The 18,126-nt window shown below is 53.3% G+C and overlaps 5 protein-coding genes across 5 annotated transcripts; 3 read left to right on the forward strand and 2 right to left on the reverse strand.

The window, feature by feature from the left end:
- Window positions 1-722: 722 nt before the first annotated feature.
- COL26b_005571 (uncharacterized protein) lies at window positions 723-2,004 on the forward strand (the record flags this gene model as incomplete). Its single annotated transcript, XM_053178412.1, has 3 exons — window positions 723-1,124; window positions 1,178-1,573; window positions 1,627-2,004. The coding sequence occupies 3 exons, from the start codon at window positions 723-725 to the stop codon at window positions 2,002-2,004; spliced, it is 1,176 nt and encodes a 391-aa protein (XP_053037615.1).
- A 2,146-nt stretch (window positions 2,005-4,150) lies between these two features.
- COL26b_005572 (uncharacterized protein) lies at window positions 4,151-5,240 on the forward strand (the record flags this gene model as incomplete). The annotated part of the gene is made up of 3 exons (XM_053178413.1): window positions 4,151-4,164; window positions 4,220-4,321; window positions 4,382-5,240. 3 exons carry the CDS (start codon window positions 4,151-4,153, stop codon window positions 5,238-5,240), a joined length of 975 nt encoding a protein of 324 aa, XP_053037616.1.
- Window positions 5,241-5,535: 295 nt separating this feature from the next.
- COL26b_005573 (uncharacterized protein) lies at window positions 5,536-8,187 on the reverse strand (the record flags this gene model as incomplete). Its single annotated transcript, XM_053178414.1, has 5 exons — window positions 5,536-6,014; window positions 6,071-6,128; window positions 6,184-6,894; window positions 6,943-7,528; window positions 7,577-8,187. 5 exons carry the CDS (start codon window positions 8,185-8,187, stop codon window positions 5,536-5,538), a joined length of 2,445 nt encoding a protein of 814 aa, XP_053037617.1.
- Window positions 8,188-8,890: 703 nt separating this feature from the next.
- On the reverse strand, window positions 8,891-10,655 carry COL26b_005574 (uncharacterized protein; the record flags this gene model as incomplete). Its single annotated transcript, XM_053178415.1, has 5 exons — window positions 8,891-8,980; window positions 9,034-9,841; window positions 9,897-10,099; window positions 10,153-10,596; window positions 10,653-10,655. The coding sequence occupies 5 exons, from the start codon at window positions 10,653-10,655 to the stop codon at window positions 8,891-8,893; spliced, it is 1,548 nt and encodes a 515-aa protein (XP_053037618.1).
- A 658-nt stretch (window positions 10,656-11,313) lies between these two features.
- COL26b_005575 (uncharacterized protein) lies at window positions 11,314-14,094 on the forward strand (the record flags this gene model as incomplete). Its single annotated transcript, XM_053178416.1, has 4 exons — window positions 11,314-12,579; window positions 12,631-13,285; window positions 13,586-14,014; window positions 14,072-14,094. 4 exons carry the CDS (start codon window positions 11,314-11,316, stop codon window positions 14,092-14,094), a joined length of 2,373 nt encoding a protein of 790 aa, XP_053037619.1.
- Window positions 14,095-18,126: the final 4,032 nt, after the last annotated feature.

The raw sequence follows: 18,126 nt of genomic DNA on the forward strand, positions 1-18,126 counted from the left end.
GTTTCCGTTTTCGACCATCATCTCGCGGTTCTGAGTGGCTATCCGCCTCTTGCATCGATTCCGTCCCAACGACTCGCGGCCGTCGTAGCTCTTTGCGGTGGTGTACTATCCCAGCTAGCTCCAGCCCTCGCATCTCTTGTCCTCGTCCTGATATAATAGTCTCCTTCAGTCACCGTACCGTCACACCAGCTTTTTTATTCGTTCGTCTAGTTGTTTGTTTCCCGCTGAACCCTCGCAACTCATCACCACCAAACAATATCCACCGCCGTCCACGTCTTGTGCATCACGAGACCACACAATCGGCACTCGGTTGCTTCAGTGGCGGCATCTTCGCATCCAACACGACTTGCGCCTTCCTCCTCATCGCAACGTCTTCCTCCGGACCTTGCCATCGCGAGTAAGACGATTTCTGCCCTTCGCCAGTGCACGACCTATCTCCATTGCAGCTTGACAGCTGAAGATATTGCGCCAAGTCCCAGGGGGCCCTAGTTGATGACCAACGCGGTTGTTAGTATCGCTTGAACAATATCTCGGCCGGCGCCTCTTTCGGTACGTGTCAAGCTAGATAGGCTTTTGGGTGTTGGGTTGAGACTAACACGGCCGCTGCTAGTAAGACGCCGCTCCCAAACGACCACGTCTGATACATCCCCCACGAGCTCCAAGCACACACACCTGCAGCCGCCTTTTATCCCAGCTTCGACCCTCCCCATCGTCCCTTGAAAATGGCTCTGTCTCCGCCTTCTTCCCCGCAAGAATCCACCACGACCGGCAGCATCAACGAAAAGGTCAACTCCACGCCAGTTACTCCCGACAACAACAACAACAACAAGCGTGTTTCCATCGCAGCCGGCGCCGGAATGTCTTTTGCCGAGAGGAGAATGAGTCGCCGGCCATCTACCGCGCCGACCCCTATTGTCGAGGCCGGCGAGGGAACCCGAGACGTCAACCACTCCTTGCCCGGCGACGTTCGAAACAACAGGAAGTCTAAGAACCAAACCGACCTGGCTCGACGCCGCAGCTCTTACTATGAGGAGGCTTTCCAGGGTGATAGAGACATCAACGTCCTCAAGGATCGTGCTTACAGCGAAGCTATTGTCATGGCTGAACTCCGCACCAACGTCATCGTATGTGTTTCGACTTGCCGATGTCTGACCTTCCGTGACTGACTCCCTCCCAGATTAGTGATGAATTCAGTTTCATCACGGACTTTTCGTACCAGCTCTCTGTTAGGTATCAGCGGCCAGTGTCGTCCATCGTGGTGAACCTGCAACATGGTGCTTGTATGATGTTTGGCGGAACTTTTGACCCTGCCTACACGATGACAGTCCATGCTCTGTCGTGTGAGGTTGGCGTCACTAAGAATAAGAGGAATGCCGCCCTGCTCCAGAAGCACTTGCAAGAAGCCATTGGTGTTTCGCCCGTCCGCGGATTCGTCAAGTTTATCGAGGTTCCTGCAGAGAACATGGCCGTCAACAGCAAGACCGTGGCTGCCCATATTGCCGAGATGACCGGCGAGGAGGAAGAAACCATTGCTGAGCGCCGCGCACGCAACCGTAAGAGCATCAGTGCTAAGGTAAGACATCAGAGATTCACAAACAAAGAGAACGGATAACTAACTTGATGCAGTCTGTCTCTGCTCTTCGTCATGGCTCCATTGCCGGCCCTAGGAAGGGATCCATCTTTGACTTTAGGAGAGAGTCGGTCGCACCACGAAGAGATTCAGTGATGCCCCCTCCTAATGAGCTCACTCCTCCTCATAGCGCAACCGATGCGCCCCCTATTCCTGCTATTCCTGAGCAACATGTCCAGAACGCTACCACCACGACTACTACAACCACCGATGAGAAGGATGCGCCCATCAAGCAGGTCGAGAAGGCTCCTACCAACACCAGCAGCCTTGCCCCTGCCAAAAAGTCCAAGACGGCGAAACGTAAGAGCAGCTTCGTGACCTCGCTGTTCTCGCGTGGTAGGAACACTCCCTCTCCGATGCCGACCGTTTCTTAGACGGACTCACAACGTTCTTCAACTATAATTTCCTTTGTGCTGCACTCATTGTCGGAATCAAGGCAGTGGTTTAGATTGTAAGGTCGGAAACAACGGAGCACTGCATCGTAAAAACTGGGAGAGGGAGTTTTGCATACCAGCCTGCCTGGGGCGGCCTTCGGTCATAGTCTAGGGGCGCTTATTCTGTAATGGTATCTGTATTGTCTAATACTTGGAAGCATGAGTAGGAGCAGGTGTAGAGTCTCAATTCATTGATTGCTACACAAGCATTCGGATATTTTGGTCTGATCAATGTGACCGATTCCCCGCTGGTTCTGTCATATTTCCATGACGGGCTGGTTGAATGATTGCACAACGATGTTGGCCAAATCAGAAACATTAAAATGTAGTGACAATGTGACAGAGGACAGGCAAGCACTAATGCTGATGACAGGATGAAAGCGCTGGTTGGTGGTTTGGGTGGCAGGTCGTAGGTAGTCGGATGAAGTAGCCAGGATGTGGTCTCGCCTAAATTAAATGGGTCCCGTCTGCAGTACCCGCGAACTGTTATCTTATCGGAAGCACGCTGCATCGTCATCCTTCCCACCTCGTGCTCAACTGCCAATTGCTTCACCCCGTCGTTCACCTTACCCGCTCCACATCTGCGGATTAGTGACCTGCCTACATCGAATCCCGTGATAGGCTGGTGTGCGCCGGTCCTTTGGCAACTCGACTGCAACGGAAATTGTTATTTTCGCATTGAAACGGATCTATTTGGACGTTAACGTTTTGTTTTGGTCTTCTCGTAACGACTTGGGCATCAGTGGACCGTCAATCTCGTTCGATCGGTTACGGGGCCTGATTGCTGGGCATCGGTGCGGTTGTCGCTGCTGCTGCTGCTGTGGTTTGAAGTGGTCAGCTTGGGGGAGCTTTTTCTCAGCGGCGTATTTGACACCCCCTTTCAGCCGCAGAGTGAGGCTCAGACAAGGAAAAAATGGAGGTGAGAATCGGTCGTATTTCTTAATGTTTACCGTCTGTCGTCACGTATGCTGCTGCATCTTTCCTCGCATCCCCCTCCTCCCCCCTGTTCGGCTAGGCGAGCTGCTTGTAGAGTCTTACCTTCTGTATTTTTGCTCGGGTTGGATGTCCATGGTCGAAGACGGCTTCTCTTAACTTCACACGGCTTTCAGCGGGGGACGTGTCGCGCTACAATGCGTCCTGGTTTGCGTATTAGGAGGACATCTTCCTCTCAAGTCATGAATGGATAACAGTCGAAAATGGACTGGGATCCTGTTGTCCAACGGTACCTTCCCCCTCCGCTCCTGTACTTAACCCCCCGATCGTCCACCTGGCCTCGCCAGATGAAGCGGGTTGGCTGAGGCATGGTGTCATGGATGATGTGGCGTTGTGCGACGGTGAGATCAGCACGCGCAGCGCTTCGAGTCCATGGCTGGGATTGAACTCGAGAGGGGGGCTTGCGCTTGGTTTGAGCAGGCGAGCATCTCTCGAATGCAGATGGCTCATCTTTCTTTTTCCTCGGTTTACGAAGATGCCCAAGCCTCGCCGTGTGGTTTCCTTTCAGCTGCGCGCATCCGTCAGGGTGGTCGTATTCGAGGGGGCTACCCTGCCTTGAAGGACGACGGATGAATTCGATGACCTCGAGGATTGCTCGGCGTCGTCGTTCGGTGGTAGTCTGATCACTTGTCCCGCCACGGACCGTCGTCGGGCTCCCGGTTGGTCTTTCCGCCAGGAACCCGTGCAAACATATGGGCTTTGCCGGTCTGTGGCATCAAACTTCCCGAGACACTGGCAAACAGCGATCGAGGACGTGGAAGGAATATTGAGCGATACTAGAAAGAAGCCCCTTCACCCCAAAAGTGTGTGAATCGGCGACATCGCATACCAAAGGACACGGCGCGTGTCGTTCAGGATGGCTTCGTCTACATCGCCCGATTCCGTTGCTTCATTGCTGTCCCAAGCGGTCGACGGCATGGGCTTCTCTCCCCAACGAGAGCATCCCCAAACAAGTGGTAGTCTCAGTCCAGCAAGGCTAACGCTCCAACGTGTCTACGATCAGAGTCTTCAAGGAGCACAGGCAAAAGATGCGAACAAGCCGCTAGAAGGTCCCCCGGGGCCTCCGGGAAAGGGGAAGCCCAGGCTTCTCCTAATGGGCCAGAGAAGGTGAGTCTACTCCCGTTCGACCGCAGCATACGGGCATCGCGTTGACTGGTAACAGGAGTGGCAAGTCGTCAATATCGAGCGTCGTCTTCCACAAGCTCCCACCAAACGAAACGCTTTTCCTCGAATCCACAGCGCGTATCCAAAAGGACTCTATGGCGTAAGAAACTCCTCCCTCCCTCCTCGCCTTCAACTTGCCCCATCCCACTAACAGCCTCAGATCCTTCATGGACTATCAGGTCTGGGACTTTCCTGGTCAGATCGACTTTTTCGAGAACCCAAACTTTGACATGGACGCCATCTTTGGCGAGATTGGCGCCCTCATCTGGGTCATCGACGCCCAGGACGACTACCTCGAGGCCGTCGCCCGCCTCAACGCCACCGTCCTCAACCTCCAGCGCTTCTACCCAAACATCAACATCGAGGTCTTCATCCACAAGGTCGACGGCCTGTCGGACGACTACAAGCTCGACATCCAGCGCGACATCACCATCCGCATCCAGGACGAGCTCTCGGACCACGGCTTCGAGAACGCCCCCGTCACCTTCCACCTGACGTCCATCTACAACCACTCCATCTTTGAGGCCTTCTCCAAGGTCATCCAGAAGCTCATCCCGCAGCTCGGCACCTTGGAAGCCATGCTCACCAACCTGTGCCGCACGTGCCGCTTCGAAAAGGCGTACCTGTTCGACGTGCTGTCCAAGATCTACATCGCCACGGACTCGGCAACGGCCGACATGGCCAGCTACGAGATCTGCTCCGACTACATTGACGTCATCATCGACATCACCGAGGTGTACGGCTCCTGGCCGCGCTCCGAGGGCCAGCGCAAACGTCTCGAGGCGGAACCGTGGAACGCCAAAGTCGAGGACCAGGTCGCGTGCAACTGGGCCGAGAGCTGCATGGTGCTCCACGACTCCCAGCGCCCCATCATGCTGCGCGAGGTCGATCGGTACCTGGCCCTCGTCGCCATCATGAAGGAGGATTCCTACGACCGCATGCCGCTCGTGAACATGAATGTGGAGGCTGTGGTACAGGGTGTCACCGAGTTTTTCGAGATCACCAAGTCGAGGAAGTGAGCGAGCCAGAAAGCGGTACGAATGGAGAGAGAGAAAGGGGGGGCCATGCTGTATAATACGTCTTTTTTCAAACCAATATCAACATGCTTTTCTCTTCCATTTCCTAGTTCTATGGTCTCGAGTGCTCTACCTGAGATCGATTCGAGTGCATAATCTATTCCATGTTTGCCAACTCGTCCAGCGTTGAAGACTCCAAACGAGATGCCAGAATACCCATGCGCTTTTTGCTCCGTGGCGTGAACCTCTTTGGCGCCACCTTGAACATGTTTCCCGGAGACAACGTAACGGGCGTCTTCTAACCACCTCGTCGCGGAGTCACCGGCTGGGGGGCCTCCGCCTGGACCACACCAGGACTAGACTTGAGTTCAAGTGCAAAGACCTTGTACGTGGAGCGGTTTGAACCGAGGAGGCAAATGCGGATAGGCATTTCGCCCCGCGCTGACGTGACGTCTTGGACATCCATTTGCACCGGCACGAACGATGAGTCCTCAGGAAGAGTTGTTGCGGTACATTGTCCCATGGGGCTAGAAAGCTGCGTAGGACTGGGGAGGTTACTCTCCTCATAGTGTGTGTAGCTGAGAGCCTGTGATTGAATGGGGATGGTGATGATGCTGGATTGATTGCCTTGTTTGCTGACAAGCAGAATAAGGGTGTTGCCGTTCAGGAACTTGAGGTCGACGATCTTGCCCTCATCTATTGAGACTGCTGAAACGGTCGTGTCGACGTTGCTGCTGATGCCGTTGATGATTCGGATAGATGTGCGGAAGATGTAAACTGCTTGCAAATCAGAAAAACTACATGGGCATAACGTTGCGGGAACGCAAACTCACACTCTTGATCCCGACCCTTTGCCATAGTAGCCAGGAAGGATAGTCCATCGACGCCGTCCTATGGAAAGTTAGTCGCCAATCCTTAAAGGCTTTTTTTTCTTCGCTAATTTTACCTCTGCCTTCGTTGGGTACATCGCAGAGTCCAACTTGGCGACCTTGCTGCCCAGCACGACCTTGGTTGGTTGTCCGAAGCGAACGCTCCTTTTTTGTGCTTCGGCAATATCGCCGAATATTCCATTGGAACGTGAGGTCAGACAGTCGACGAGGAAGCTTACATTCGGAAAGGCTTTGAGGTATGCATGACCCTCTTCCTGACGAGCAAGTTGCGTAGTAAGTTCATCAAGCATTGAAGCTCCGCTTTCGGCACGTTCCCAGTTGCTCGCGTAGTCCTCTTTGGTCACTTCGTCGAGAAAGACAGCCATGGGGCTTTCCATCAAGTAACGCTGTATGTACGCAAGAACTTTGCTGTTTTCCATGGTTGCTTCCTTCTCTGTCAGTTCGTCGCTGAAAGAGCTCGACGCGGCGAGGCGGTCAATCTGGAAGCGCATCCACGAAGAGAAGGCATTGAAGAGATCAAGCTCATCCATGACGTTGAGGAGGATCTTGTGGCCGACCATGTTCAGACAGGATACAATATCCATGGCCCGGTTGATTTGGGCGACTGAAAAGCCAATGTCATCGCGGGTATCATAGAACTGGGCCAGTCCTCGAAGGCGGCTGAGTATGATGGCACATCTCTCAAGTACGGGCAGGAGATTCTCGTGCAGAAGACACCGTAGGTTTTCTAGCCCAGAGGTTACGGCTTTGTCCCATCGTTTATGGCCCTGGAATGTGTCAGCAACGCGGCCCTATACACAATTTGAAGTACTTACGCGCTCGGCAAGACTGTCGACGAGCCATTCTCGAACAGGCTCGTATGCGTGACCGGTGACAACTGTGTGGAACAGTGCCTGGACGATGTTCGTCGGCCCATGCGTGGCCTGCTCTAAATCTCCCTCAACACTGCGCAGGAACCTCGTGGGGAGCTCTCGCGTATTCTTGTATTCAACCTGCATGTGTAGCTGCGCTTGCTTTACGTACCGCAGCAGCTTTTGCAGTGTTGTTAGTTTGGACGCCAAGAGAGAGATGTTGATGGGAGACGAAGGAACGAATGGCAAGTCCATTGGAACCAGATAGACTGCCGGATCGCCATCTACAGAAGACTTTAGGATAAGCGAGTGTGTAGAGATCTCTGGATGAGAGGCGTGCTGGATGAGCTGCAGCACGCCCGGCTTGTACATGGAACTCGGAAGAGTATACCGGAAGTCGCCGATGATAAACGAGTCGTATATGCTAAGGTGAAGACGGCCGTCACTGGTTCCAACGACCATCACGAAAACCTGATCGCTGTCGGCGACGTTGAAGGGCTGGAACAGAAACTCGACACCCGTTCGTAGCGTGAAAACGAGGCTGTCCTCCCTATATCAGGGTCAGTATGTTTGCAACAAGCAAAGCGAGCGGACGCACCCGGATCCAGCGCTAGATGTGGGAAGAGGACTGATCTTGGGCAGAGCCGAATCGACTTCCAGAAAGGTTAGTTCTCGAGGCAGGTCTGACGGGTCTTGCTTCCCCGGCAGGTTCAGCTCCTCAGACATAAGTTTCTTCCATGGTTGCGCGTCGGCTAGCTGGCGTTGAGCTCGTTGCTCCCCGACAACGTTGCGTGACCAGCCGATGTGAGTGATCGTAGTAGCAGAGTCCGAATCACCGCCAACGCGAATGTGGTGGGCAGCTTTGTTATTCTCAAGACCCATCAGTCTCACATAACCGTCACTCCAGCCTACCGCCAAAAAATGACCTGCCTTGTCGTCAGAAGTGTTCAAATGTGTCTCGTTCAAAGTCAACTCACCATCAGGCTTCCATCTCACTGCCTGGGGCTCTGGTGCTGTCTCGCCGGGCTTTGCGAACTGGTGTATCTTGGAGACGACCTGGTCCTTGGGCCGATATATGAGAAGGTTCTTCCCGGACGGGTCCCAGCTGACCGATAGGTCCACCGTCGGATTGCTGGGAGGGAAGCCATCGATGACGCGATGGTCAAACCTGGTCTCGCTGAAGGGTCGAAGTTGCATTGTTTCAGCCATGGCGCAAACACGAAGCTGTTCGTGATAAAGTCAAAGAGCAGCCAGCAGACATTACCGTGTCTGGGCCCTGCAAGAAAGTTCTGTGGTCAAATGACAAGAGGGTGAGAAGCACAATCGAATTTTGATCTCCGTAAGTTGCTGGGTTGATGTATGTTCCGTGCGGACTCTAAACAGCCAGATTAATCAATTGTTGCATGTCGCCTGCCTCTTTTTCTGAGGTTCGTTGTACGCAGCTACAGCTGTGAGCAGCTTGGGTCCACGGGTAGGAATACCTAGTAGGTACCTACGTTAGGTACCGTACCTAAGGTAAGACACTGGAAGGTGGGAGGGTCTGTAGCTAGGTGTGGCTCCCTAAACTGGCGGGGGCCTAAGACGCTGTATCTCCCGGTCAGAGGTAGGCAGCTGCACCGTGATCGTTTAATTGCAGCTCAACCACGTTTGCACAGCAACCCTCACAAGGATACTGACAACCTACCTGGTTATTGCAAGACATTGATATCAAAAAAAAGCATAGCATCAGACAGCTTGTTCTCTCAGGAGCTTCACATCCTGTATTCTAAGTACGTTTCATATCATGCAGCCACGTATCATGGCAAATATTGTCTAACAAGTCAAACCGCTGCTCGGAAACTCCTGGTTTGGCGCTCAACTTTTAGAACCCCTGACTGACCACTGCACACCTGTCCAGAGTAGCCTGCGCCTTTTACTCGATCAAGAAATTGTCAGCGTGAGACTTGATATCCTTAGAGAAGGTCACTTCCTCATCCTCCTCGAGCAAAGACACACCAAGGACCTATTTTATTCGTTAGCTGCTGGTTCTCCCACCGTCAGGATACGATCACTTACATCAACATCCACGAAGGGCGTCGTCTTCGAGAACCTGACCGTCATGGGGAAGAAGTCGTTCTCGTCGTTTGTCTCAGCCTCGAACTCGAACGATCCGCTTGGGTTATCTTCTGACACAGTGCCGATGTTCCACTCCAGAGAGTCGCCGGAAACCTCGTATGAAGCGTCGAAGCTCGACACCACAGGCTCGCTGGCCTGATACGGGATAATGACGCTGACGTCCTTGAGCGTGTCGCCGCCTGTCAACTCGTACTCCACTGTCATGTTGTACTTGTCTGCATCCTTGTTGATCCAGACAGTGAAAGTGATTGGGCAAGCGCTGGTATCGTCCGCCTTGGCCGTTGCTCTCCAGCGGAGAACACCCACCGACTGGTTGGTGGGGAAACCACGAGCAGTGTTGCTCATCTGAATAACCTTGGAGCTGTTGAACAGGTTCTTGTCGACGTTGGGATGCGTACGGAACTGGGCACCGTGGGAAGGGTTTGCCGTCAAGTTCAACTTGACCTTGGTCAAACTTGGGTCGGAGATGCGGAGGTTAAGGTCACCGCTAATTGCCAGAGAGTTCAGAGCACCCTCTCGTGATAGCTTGGCGCTGATGGCTTCGTTGACGACGATGTGAATCGCGTCACGATCCAAAGTTGAGGAGACACGAGCTTCGGCTGCTGGCTCCGAGGCGTGGGCGGGCGCCGGAGTGATAAGGGGCGTGTCGTCGACTTCGGCGCCCATCTCGCCACGAACACGCTCGAACATGTCGGTCGTCTTGGACTTCTTGCCCAACTGCATACCCTTGCCCTTGGGGGCACTCAGCCTGCGAACGTCAGCTACTGTTTGCCACTACCCGATCCTGCAGCTCGGATACTCACTTGTTGAAGGTCTTGTTCTTCTCGGCCTCGTACGAATCGTATGTGTCCGTCGTGGTCGGGCGAGTAGGGGGAGTGTAGGTCGGGTATACGGGGGTTCTGGGCATTCCGCCGCCGACGCGGCCTGCGCGAGCCGACTCCTTGCGCTGCATCTCCAGTTGCTTGGCCTTGCGCTTGCGCTCCTCGGTAGCCTCGAGCTCTTTGTTCTGCAGGATTTGTTAGCTATCTTCTGGTCATTTCGGCAGCTGAGCTGACTGACTCTCGCAATGATCTCCTGGATCCGCTCCTCGTGAGACTCCATCTCAAGGAAGGTCTTGATCTGGCTGATGGTCAGGTTCTCCCGGTAACCAAGGGTCACCAGCTCGTCAAAGGCGCTGAGAAGTTCGTAGGCATTCTTGACAATCTCCCTCTCGTCGAGGCTCTTGCATGTGCTGGTGACAACTTGCGCGAACAGGTGGAGGGAGTCGATGTCCTGGAGGATGTTCGATTGTCGGTTGGTGATGAGGACCATGTAGAGCTCATCGAGCGGCTGGTAGACAAAGCGCACATTGTCCTGCTCAACGGTGGTGTGCTGGGTACCGCTGTCGGCCAGTTTAGGGAAGGACGCGAGGAGGGCTTCGATGCGGGATCGTGGCATCTCCCTGAACTGGCGGGAGAGGACAGCTTTCCCGCCTCGGGTGCAGATCGACGCCGCAAGGACAACCTAGGACAGTCAGTATCGAGAAACATTGAACAACTTAAATGGGGAAAACCAAGCACCATTTTGGGTGGAGTGTTGTGACTGTTGGTTGGACGAATTGGTGATGTAGATAGGTTGTCGCAACTTCAACTCAAGGTCCCAGGCCTAAGGAGGGACGGGACCACATCGCCGTAGGGAGCTTGAATATTGAGGTCCGAATGTGTGAATCTGGCCAGTGCACGGACCAAGCTGGCCTTACGTACAGCGGCCCGGTCTAGTCCTAAAAGGGGAAGGCTCAAGCTCCAGCTACAGGCGCGTCAAGCTGCGCTTAAGGAACGTAGAGGGGTGTCGCCCAGGCCATTTTTAAATTTCCACGCGCCTCGGTTGGACTCCACCTTGTCATCCTGCTTGGCCTCACTTGCCATCCACCAACCACTCTTTGTTCATTCCATCCCTCTGTCCAAGGGCATGACCAAATAGTTGGCCTCACAAAAATATTTTCGAACTTCTACTCAAACAACCTCACCTTCTCAATCTTCGACACATTTTCAGCCGACGCGCCTCTCCCAGTTACCCTGCTGGAGTTCCCCAAGCTTGACCGGGTATCCGAGCCACGAACCCCCAACATTACCGACCACCACCGGCGCGCCAAATCCGTTCCTGACTCCTCTCGAGAACCTTCAACTTATTTACCACGATAAAAGTTTCCAAGTGAATTGTTATCCCTACCAACCTCAGGACATGGCGGCAGAAGCAGTGCCGCCGCCGAGCTTCGAAGCTCAAGGTCATGAGGAGTACATCGATTATTCCGAAGATGACGCAGCGGCCCCTGCCGTTGCAGCCCAGAACTCCAACCGCACCTCATTCTCGGCCAACGCCCATCTTGTCACTGAGAACTACGAGGAGGCAGCAGAATCCGTACAAGTAGACGACCAATCTATCGATTTGCAGGCAGTTGAGGTTACTACAGTGGCCAGCGATGCCCTGCCGGATGGCAGTGGCCAAGATTTGCTCAAAGCAAGCAACTCCGAGAGTGCCACCATGGTCAACCAAGCGCCTCAGGATATTGAAGACTTGTCATTTAACGATAACGAAATCAGCTGGGAAGATGGCAACGACGACCAAGCTGGAGACGCAAGCGATGCCCACCTTGACGCCGAGAAGAGCGACTGGCAGCTTGTTGACGATGATATACACTTGGCCGAGGAAGAATCGGACCTGCCCAAAGGCATAGCGGACACTGAAGAGAAGCCACAAGGAGATGAAGAAGATGCTCATGAGTCCACTGGCAATGCTGAGAACGTTCATGATAACACCCAAGGACTTAGTGGAGCAGATGCCGAGCCACTTTTGCAAGAGCAGATTTCTGACCTTCAAGGCGCCGACGCGGATGGTGATTTGCACGAGATAGACTACTTCGACGACAGCAACGCCGCTGTGGATGCATCTATGGACACAGCCGCCGAGATGCAACCGGAAAGCAATGTTCTCGACCAGGAAGACGTCAGAAACACCCATTCCGACCGCGAAGATACGGATCGTGCCATTGATGAAAATGACGGATCGTTCTCTTCGCATGAAGCAGAAGATAGTGTTGTTGCCGTCGAAGAAGAAGAGGAAGATAATACCCACAACCAAGACCTGATTGGCCAGGCAAATGATGCAGAAGAGTACACGGCGACTGGCGAAGACACTTCCATCCATGATCGCATGGATTATGAAGATGAGCTGCTTGCGAACGTCCAGTCACCGGACTCCGATGATGCACCTTCGAATGACGACACTGAGATCCCCGCTGTAACTGTTTCCTACAAGGGTGTTGAATATCCCTTCTTTTACAACTCGCCGGACAGCGAAGGCAAGGAGTGCTTCTTTGACGATCTGTCCCTTTTGCATTGCAAGATGGAAGGCGTGCTTGCAGGTTTCCGTCGTGAGCTTGCTAACGAACTGGGTCCCTTCGACGAACTGGTGTTCCAAATTGACGAGTTGGGACTTGAGTTTGCCGAAGTAAGTTGTCATACTGGGAAATTTGCTGGGACGTTACTAACAGAGTCCAAGTCTACCCAGCCAGATTTGATCTCTGATATTACCCTGGGTCAAGTCATTTCCGTGTTTGATTCTCTGGTCAAGAACCAGGATGCCGATGCCTCAAAGCCGTTGTATGCCTTGCTAGTCACACGGCCAAACTGCAAGAAGAGGTGGCTATCTCTCGTCGATGATGCCTACAATGGCAAGGGACTTGACGAGGTGAGCTATTACTTCGCATCTCAGGCACAAAGCGAAATGGCCGCGCCAGAGATACTGGATGATGAACCGGGCATGGTTGGAGAAGACGACAACGCGGATGCCGCCGCTTGGCCTGACTCACCTGCTGAAAGCAAGCATGACGACCAGGACGATGCTCAAGCTCAAGACCTAGATGAAGATATTCCTAGCGCCTTGGAAGAAGCAGCCAACGAAGATGACGACGTTGGGACTGGTATTGCTGAAGAAGATGATGATGCCACGAAGGTCGACGATACAGTTGATGAGAGCGCCTTTGACGCAGAGCTTACCGCCGTTGTTGAAGACCTAGATGGCGAGGCGACTATGGTTGATACGGACATCAATTTGTTGGATGAATCGACTGTGGTCGCAGACACAGATGTCGTCGAAAGCAACGCAATGACAGAGGTGATGGAGGACCAGGAGCCTCAGACATCTGGGGAAAATGGTAATCCCGACTCTTCTTTATCTGACCCCTGCTTTTATCCCCAATTCTGTCTCTGCGTTGAGTGCGCCTCAGCCTACACCACAGATGACATGGCAGATAACGACTACGCCTACGCATCTCTGGTGCGGAATACAAGGCAGACTGCTCAAAATCACCAGTCAACACAGTTTCATGTTCCTTCTCTGGAAGTTCCCATTGAGGGCTTTCCCCGCTCTCATATACGGCATTTACATTCTCGTTCGGATGTTAGCATGGCATTTTCTTCAACAACAAACGCTGACGATTCATTCCAAGTACCAGAAATCGACGACTCTAACCCACTTGTCAACACGGATGCGGAAGACGAAGTGGACCTTCTCAACGCCGTTGAGAACGATCCGCAGTGGCCGAATGACGAAGACAGCGCAGCCCTCGTGGACCAAATTATCGAAGCTACCAATGAAAATGCGACGAACAAGGTAACCCCTAACACCAGCGCAACTTCAACCTTGAACGGCGATGAAGTCACGTACGAAAACAACGAGCTCGATTTGAACGCCGACGTGGGCGAGAACGATATCAACGAGAACGACGGGGCCGACGTTGAAGGTCAGGATGACGAGTTGGAGGAAATTGACTGGAGAGAGTTCCCTGGGCAAGGCGATGACGAAGTTTCGGAGTCCCCTGCGGTCGTGGGCAAACGCCCCCGGTCGGATGTGGACGACCTGCTGGATGATGAAGCTGAGAAAGGTACGCTGCAAGCCGGTAAAAGACTGAGGATATGTGGGGAAATTAACAATGTCGCAGACGTCAAGCGTCGTCGCTCTTAAACTTCGTACATCCTTCCACTAACTTCCCATGATATGCTTCTGCACATTATCCGGATCTAGGGCTGGCAGGCTTTGCGCGTTGTGCAGGTGATGCAATCGGCGAACTCTCGGCGTAACGATACAACAACAAAATGGACAACTGGACCGTCCAAACAGACAAATCTCCAGGAAAATGACGGTCTCATTGAAGTCTGCATGACACCCAGGTAGGGTTCTGATGATTTTTGTACTGACCCATAGCTTTTTTACAATTCGCAACCAAAGGTGCCGAGGTAATCCTGGCATGTTGAATGGACGATGCGCTCTTCATACAGTATTCCTTCAATCTTCTCGATACCCCGTCTACTATCTGGCGATGTTGGTGGATTTATGGCGTACAAGGCGGGTGAAAATGGTGGGACAACCTGGACGGTGGGCGATGTTCTTGTACAGCGGCAGGTCGATCGTGAGGTGGTCAAAAGGCCTGCTCAGCAAGGCAACGACCCTCCTTTGTGCACGAGAGGCAGGCAGGTCCAATATTTGACGATGCTCCTCTGGAATGTGTTCCATGAGAGGTAGACTCAGTCACGGGATGCAGGTGCCTGCTTGGAGACGTAGGCATGTTGACGTGCCAACTCACCGGGTTGCGCTGTTTCTCTTATGGATGACCTTTTCGATGATTCCGTAGTCACGATGAATACACATCATACTCGATACAAGCTAATTGCATATGACGAGTCATTTTTTGGAGGGAATGTCCTCGTCAGGAGATACCCTTTGGTGCATCTTCTGAATTCGTCACGTGCTAACAAGGCCTTTGGACCACAGATGGGACGACGAGGCGCTGAATAGAGGACGAGTGATTGGGCTCGTCCGACCTTCATCATAAAACAGCATCTGTTTGACGGTCTAACAACTAGTCGTCTTCAAGTCAAGATGCAAAATACGCTTATAAGAACCGCCTTGGCAACTCGGCAAAAAGGATTTTAAAACGGTTCCTGATGATTGGAGTGGATATTGGTTTATGACGAGCAGTGGCCCTGGGTTCACTTCATCCTAAGTCTTAGTTTTGATTCCAACGTGGGCAGAGATTTTGAAGGTTGCAATGGATCAGGAACGGCCAGGGGGATGACGGCGCGATGGGATGCGAGAAGCCCTGCGAGGAAAAGGGTCAATGGAAGCTTGGGCTTTCTTTGCTGCGCTGGCGAGCATTTCAATGCAAGACCACGCGAACGAAATGCAGTTAGCGACGATGTTAATGAGCAGAAGGATCGAGTCGCCAGAAAAAAGTGGTGTGGTGGAATAGACTTTTGTGTCTGGTTGAGTAGGTCTCGACTATTGCAGACGTGGGGATCCTTGTGGTGGTGGCCCGTCGTTAAGAGGGCAGACGTTATGGCAGTTTGTTTCGACAACCGTTCTCGTTATGCGGTTCCCGGGCGGCCGCGTTGCCGCATTAACTGCTGAACGAGGGAGGGGAGTGGAAGTGATGGACGCTAGGAAGTGGAAGGACAAACGAGCTGTCATCTGCAACGAGGCTGTGTGTGGTAATTTTTGTTTGGTTTGCAGGGATTCAGGGGAGGATAGGAAGTCTCTCGTGGGTGAGATACCTAGAGGCTGGTCACGATGGTCCCGCCTCTGCATTCCTCAGTTCCTTCAAGGGACGCTGTGGGATACCTCAACTTGGGTAGAGTATGGATCGTTGAACACAGGTGTAACATGTTGGCATACAACGTCTGCCTGATATCTACGGATAGAAACAGCCGGGTAGACGGACATTTACAGTGGGAGCGTTCGCCGTTCACAGGTTCAGCAGCGAAGGTGATGACGACGAAGGTGCACTATGTGTATTAGAGGGTGTGGCTGTGGTTTAATTAAAGAGGATCCCGTTTGGTCGTGTCAAGAGCGAAGGCACAGAGGGAGTGAAGCGGGTTTTCACAGTGTCATTCGTAATGAAGCTGTTTCAACGACCCCACTTGGCTGGTTGGTGCAGATGCACGAGTTGAAAAATAGAAATGCCGATTGTGCCCTGATGCTTGGTGCTTGTGCCTCGGGGGATCGATCTCGTATGGAACGTCAAAAAATCTCCTTCTCCTGACCGAAAAGAGCAGCCATCCCGCTAATTAACAGACACACACAAGCTGGTAGGCGTCGTAAGTCCAGTGTGGATGTGACCTTGCAGCCAGTGGTAGAAAGATCCAGGCCCCCGTCCAACGCTGATAGGAGAGTGTGCAGTGTCAACCAGCTGGGCATGCCTCGATGCCCCCTGCGGAGAACCCAAGAGACCGGCGGAACCTCCCACGCTCACCAGCCGGCGGTTCACTTTCACCCCCTGTCGTGGTACGGGGAGGCGAGGGGGACAAGTCAGGGACCGATTGCCAGTTCCGACCCCCCTGGCCGATGGTGACCTCAGTCAACGGGCTAGGCGCGTGCCTTGGTTTGGGGATTGTCACTGGGGGATACCGATGAGGATCCAGGATGAGATTATACAGTGGAATATCCAGAGGATCTGGTTCGAGAAAACGTAGAGAATCAGAAATGTCCTATCTGAGCAACTGCAGAAAGCCATTGAAAAAAACAAGAGACGAAAAAAAGGTACAGGACTCGGCACAGAGACTTGGCGTCCCTGCAGAATTTGTCTGTGTCAGGAAAATGGCTTTCCGTCCAAAATCGCATGCGAGGGGTGTTCCATCCTCCTGATTCCGACCGTCATCCGTCAAGCATCTGTACAGGCTGCGTACAATTCCATGCACAGACGGGATACAAGCATCATCGCCACGGTGTTCGTAAGGTAGTGTAGGTAGGTACGGGAGCGGAACGGACAGTTTGCAGTTCCAACAAGCAGCAGCCAGCATGAATCGAGTGACTGACTTGTATGGCAGAGACAGCAGAGGAACAAGAAGCACATCGCCATCAGCAGCGTCCTTGTGCCTCGTTCCGTTCTTCAGTCTTGTGCTGACTGTCACAGCTGCGCTGCCCTGTCGGTCGCTAAAACACACCACCTCGCCTTTGCCTCGCCTCATCACATTACCCGCGGCCAGCGACCTGCCACACGGTCAACCAATCTAGAGAGGTACTGGACCTCCTCCGCTACAGCAGCTAGCTTGCAGCAGCAGGCTGAGCTTCTGCTGTCCCTCCCAAAAGTGGACAGTCTGTCCTGGTCGTTGTCACTCGTGGTCCGTCGCCGACGCCGTTCCCCGTACTCCACCATCCACTACGGTACCTAAGGCACCTACATTGTAAGGTACCTTACCTGGTGTCCTCTGCCCACCTCACTGGCCAGACCAAGACTCGATCTAGCAGTCCCCCTTCGGCCTCAGCCCCTCGTGTCGCGTAAGATACTGGGCCGAATAAAGTATCTTTTATTTTTACAGCGGTTAGTTGGGGTCGATAAATGTACCCACTCTCACTCAACAACTCTGCGCCGCAGCCAAGTTCTTTCCAGAGAGAGGACTAGGGGGAAGAAAAAAGAAGGGACCTATCGCAGCAACCTCTTAGCCAATCTGATCCAGGAACATCATCGGCCACAGGTACCATCTCTAACCTCCCGGCTACAGAGGTACATAGCTCTGACACTCTTCCCCCACAGCTTCTTCCCGCACACACACAGATTGGACACACTCTCTCTGTCTCCTGCCCAGAGTGACTTGTGACTTGCAACAGGGCACCATTTCCACCCTTCACAGGGGCCTCTGAAACTCAAACCTGTCCCTATCTGGCTGGTTGGCATTCCTCCCGACCTCACGCACCTACCCACTCCGCGTCCACTGCCAAACTGCGAGGAACCACACCCGCCTCTGCCAGCTACCACCTCATTACCTGAAGGCTACCTTGGTTTGCCGCCCTCTTGCCTTATCGTTGCGAGGTACCGATCACGGCTCGGCCTGTCACACTACGTACCGCCCTCACAGTTTTATCTGCAAAATCCCACGAAACATCTCTCCCTCTCCTTTCGGCCTTCCACTCGCGCCAACCCACCGACCTGTCCTGTCCAGACGAGAGACCACGAAGGCGACCCCCTCGACTCGATTCGAACCCGACGAGATCGAACCCCGA

Source organism: Colletotrichum chrysophilum (assembly GCF_026319265.1).
Source record: "Colletotrichum chrysophilum strain AFK26 chromosome Unknown scaffold_38, whole genome shotgun sequence".
NCBI lineage: Eukaryota > Fungi > Ascomycota > Sordariomycetes > Glomerellales > Glomerellaceae > Colletotrichum > Colletotrichum chrysophilum.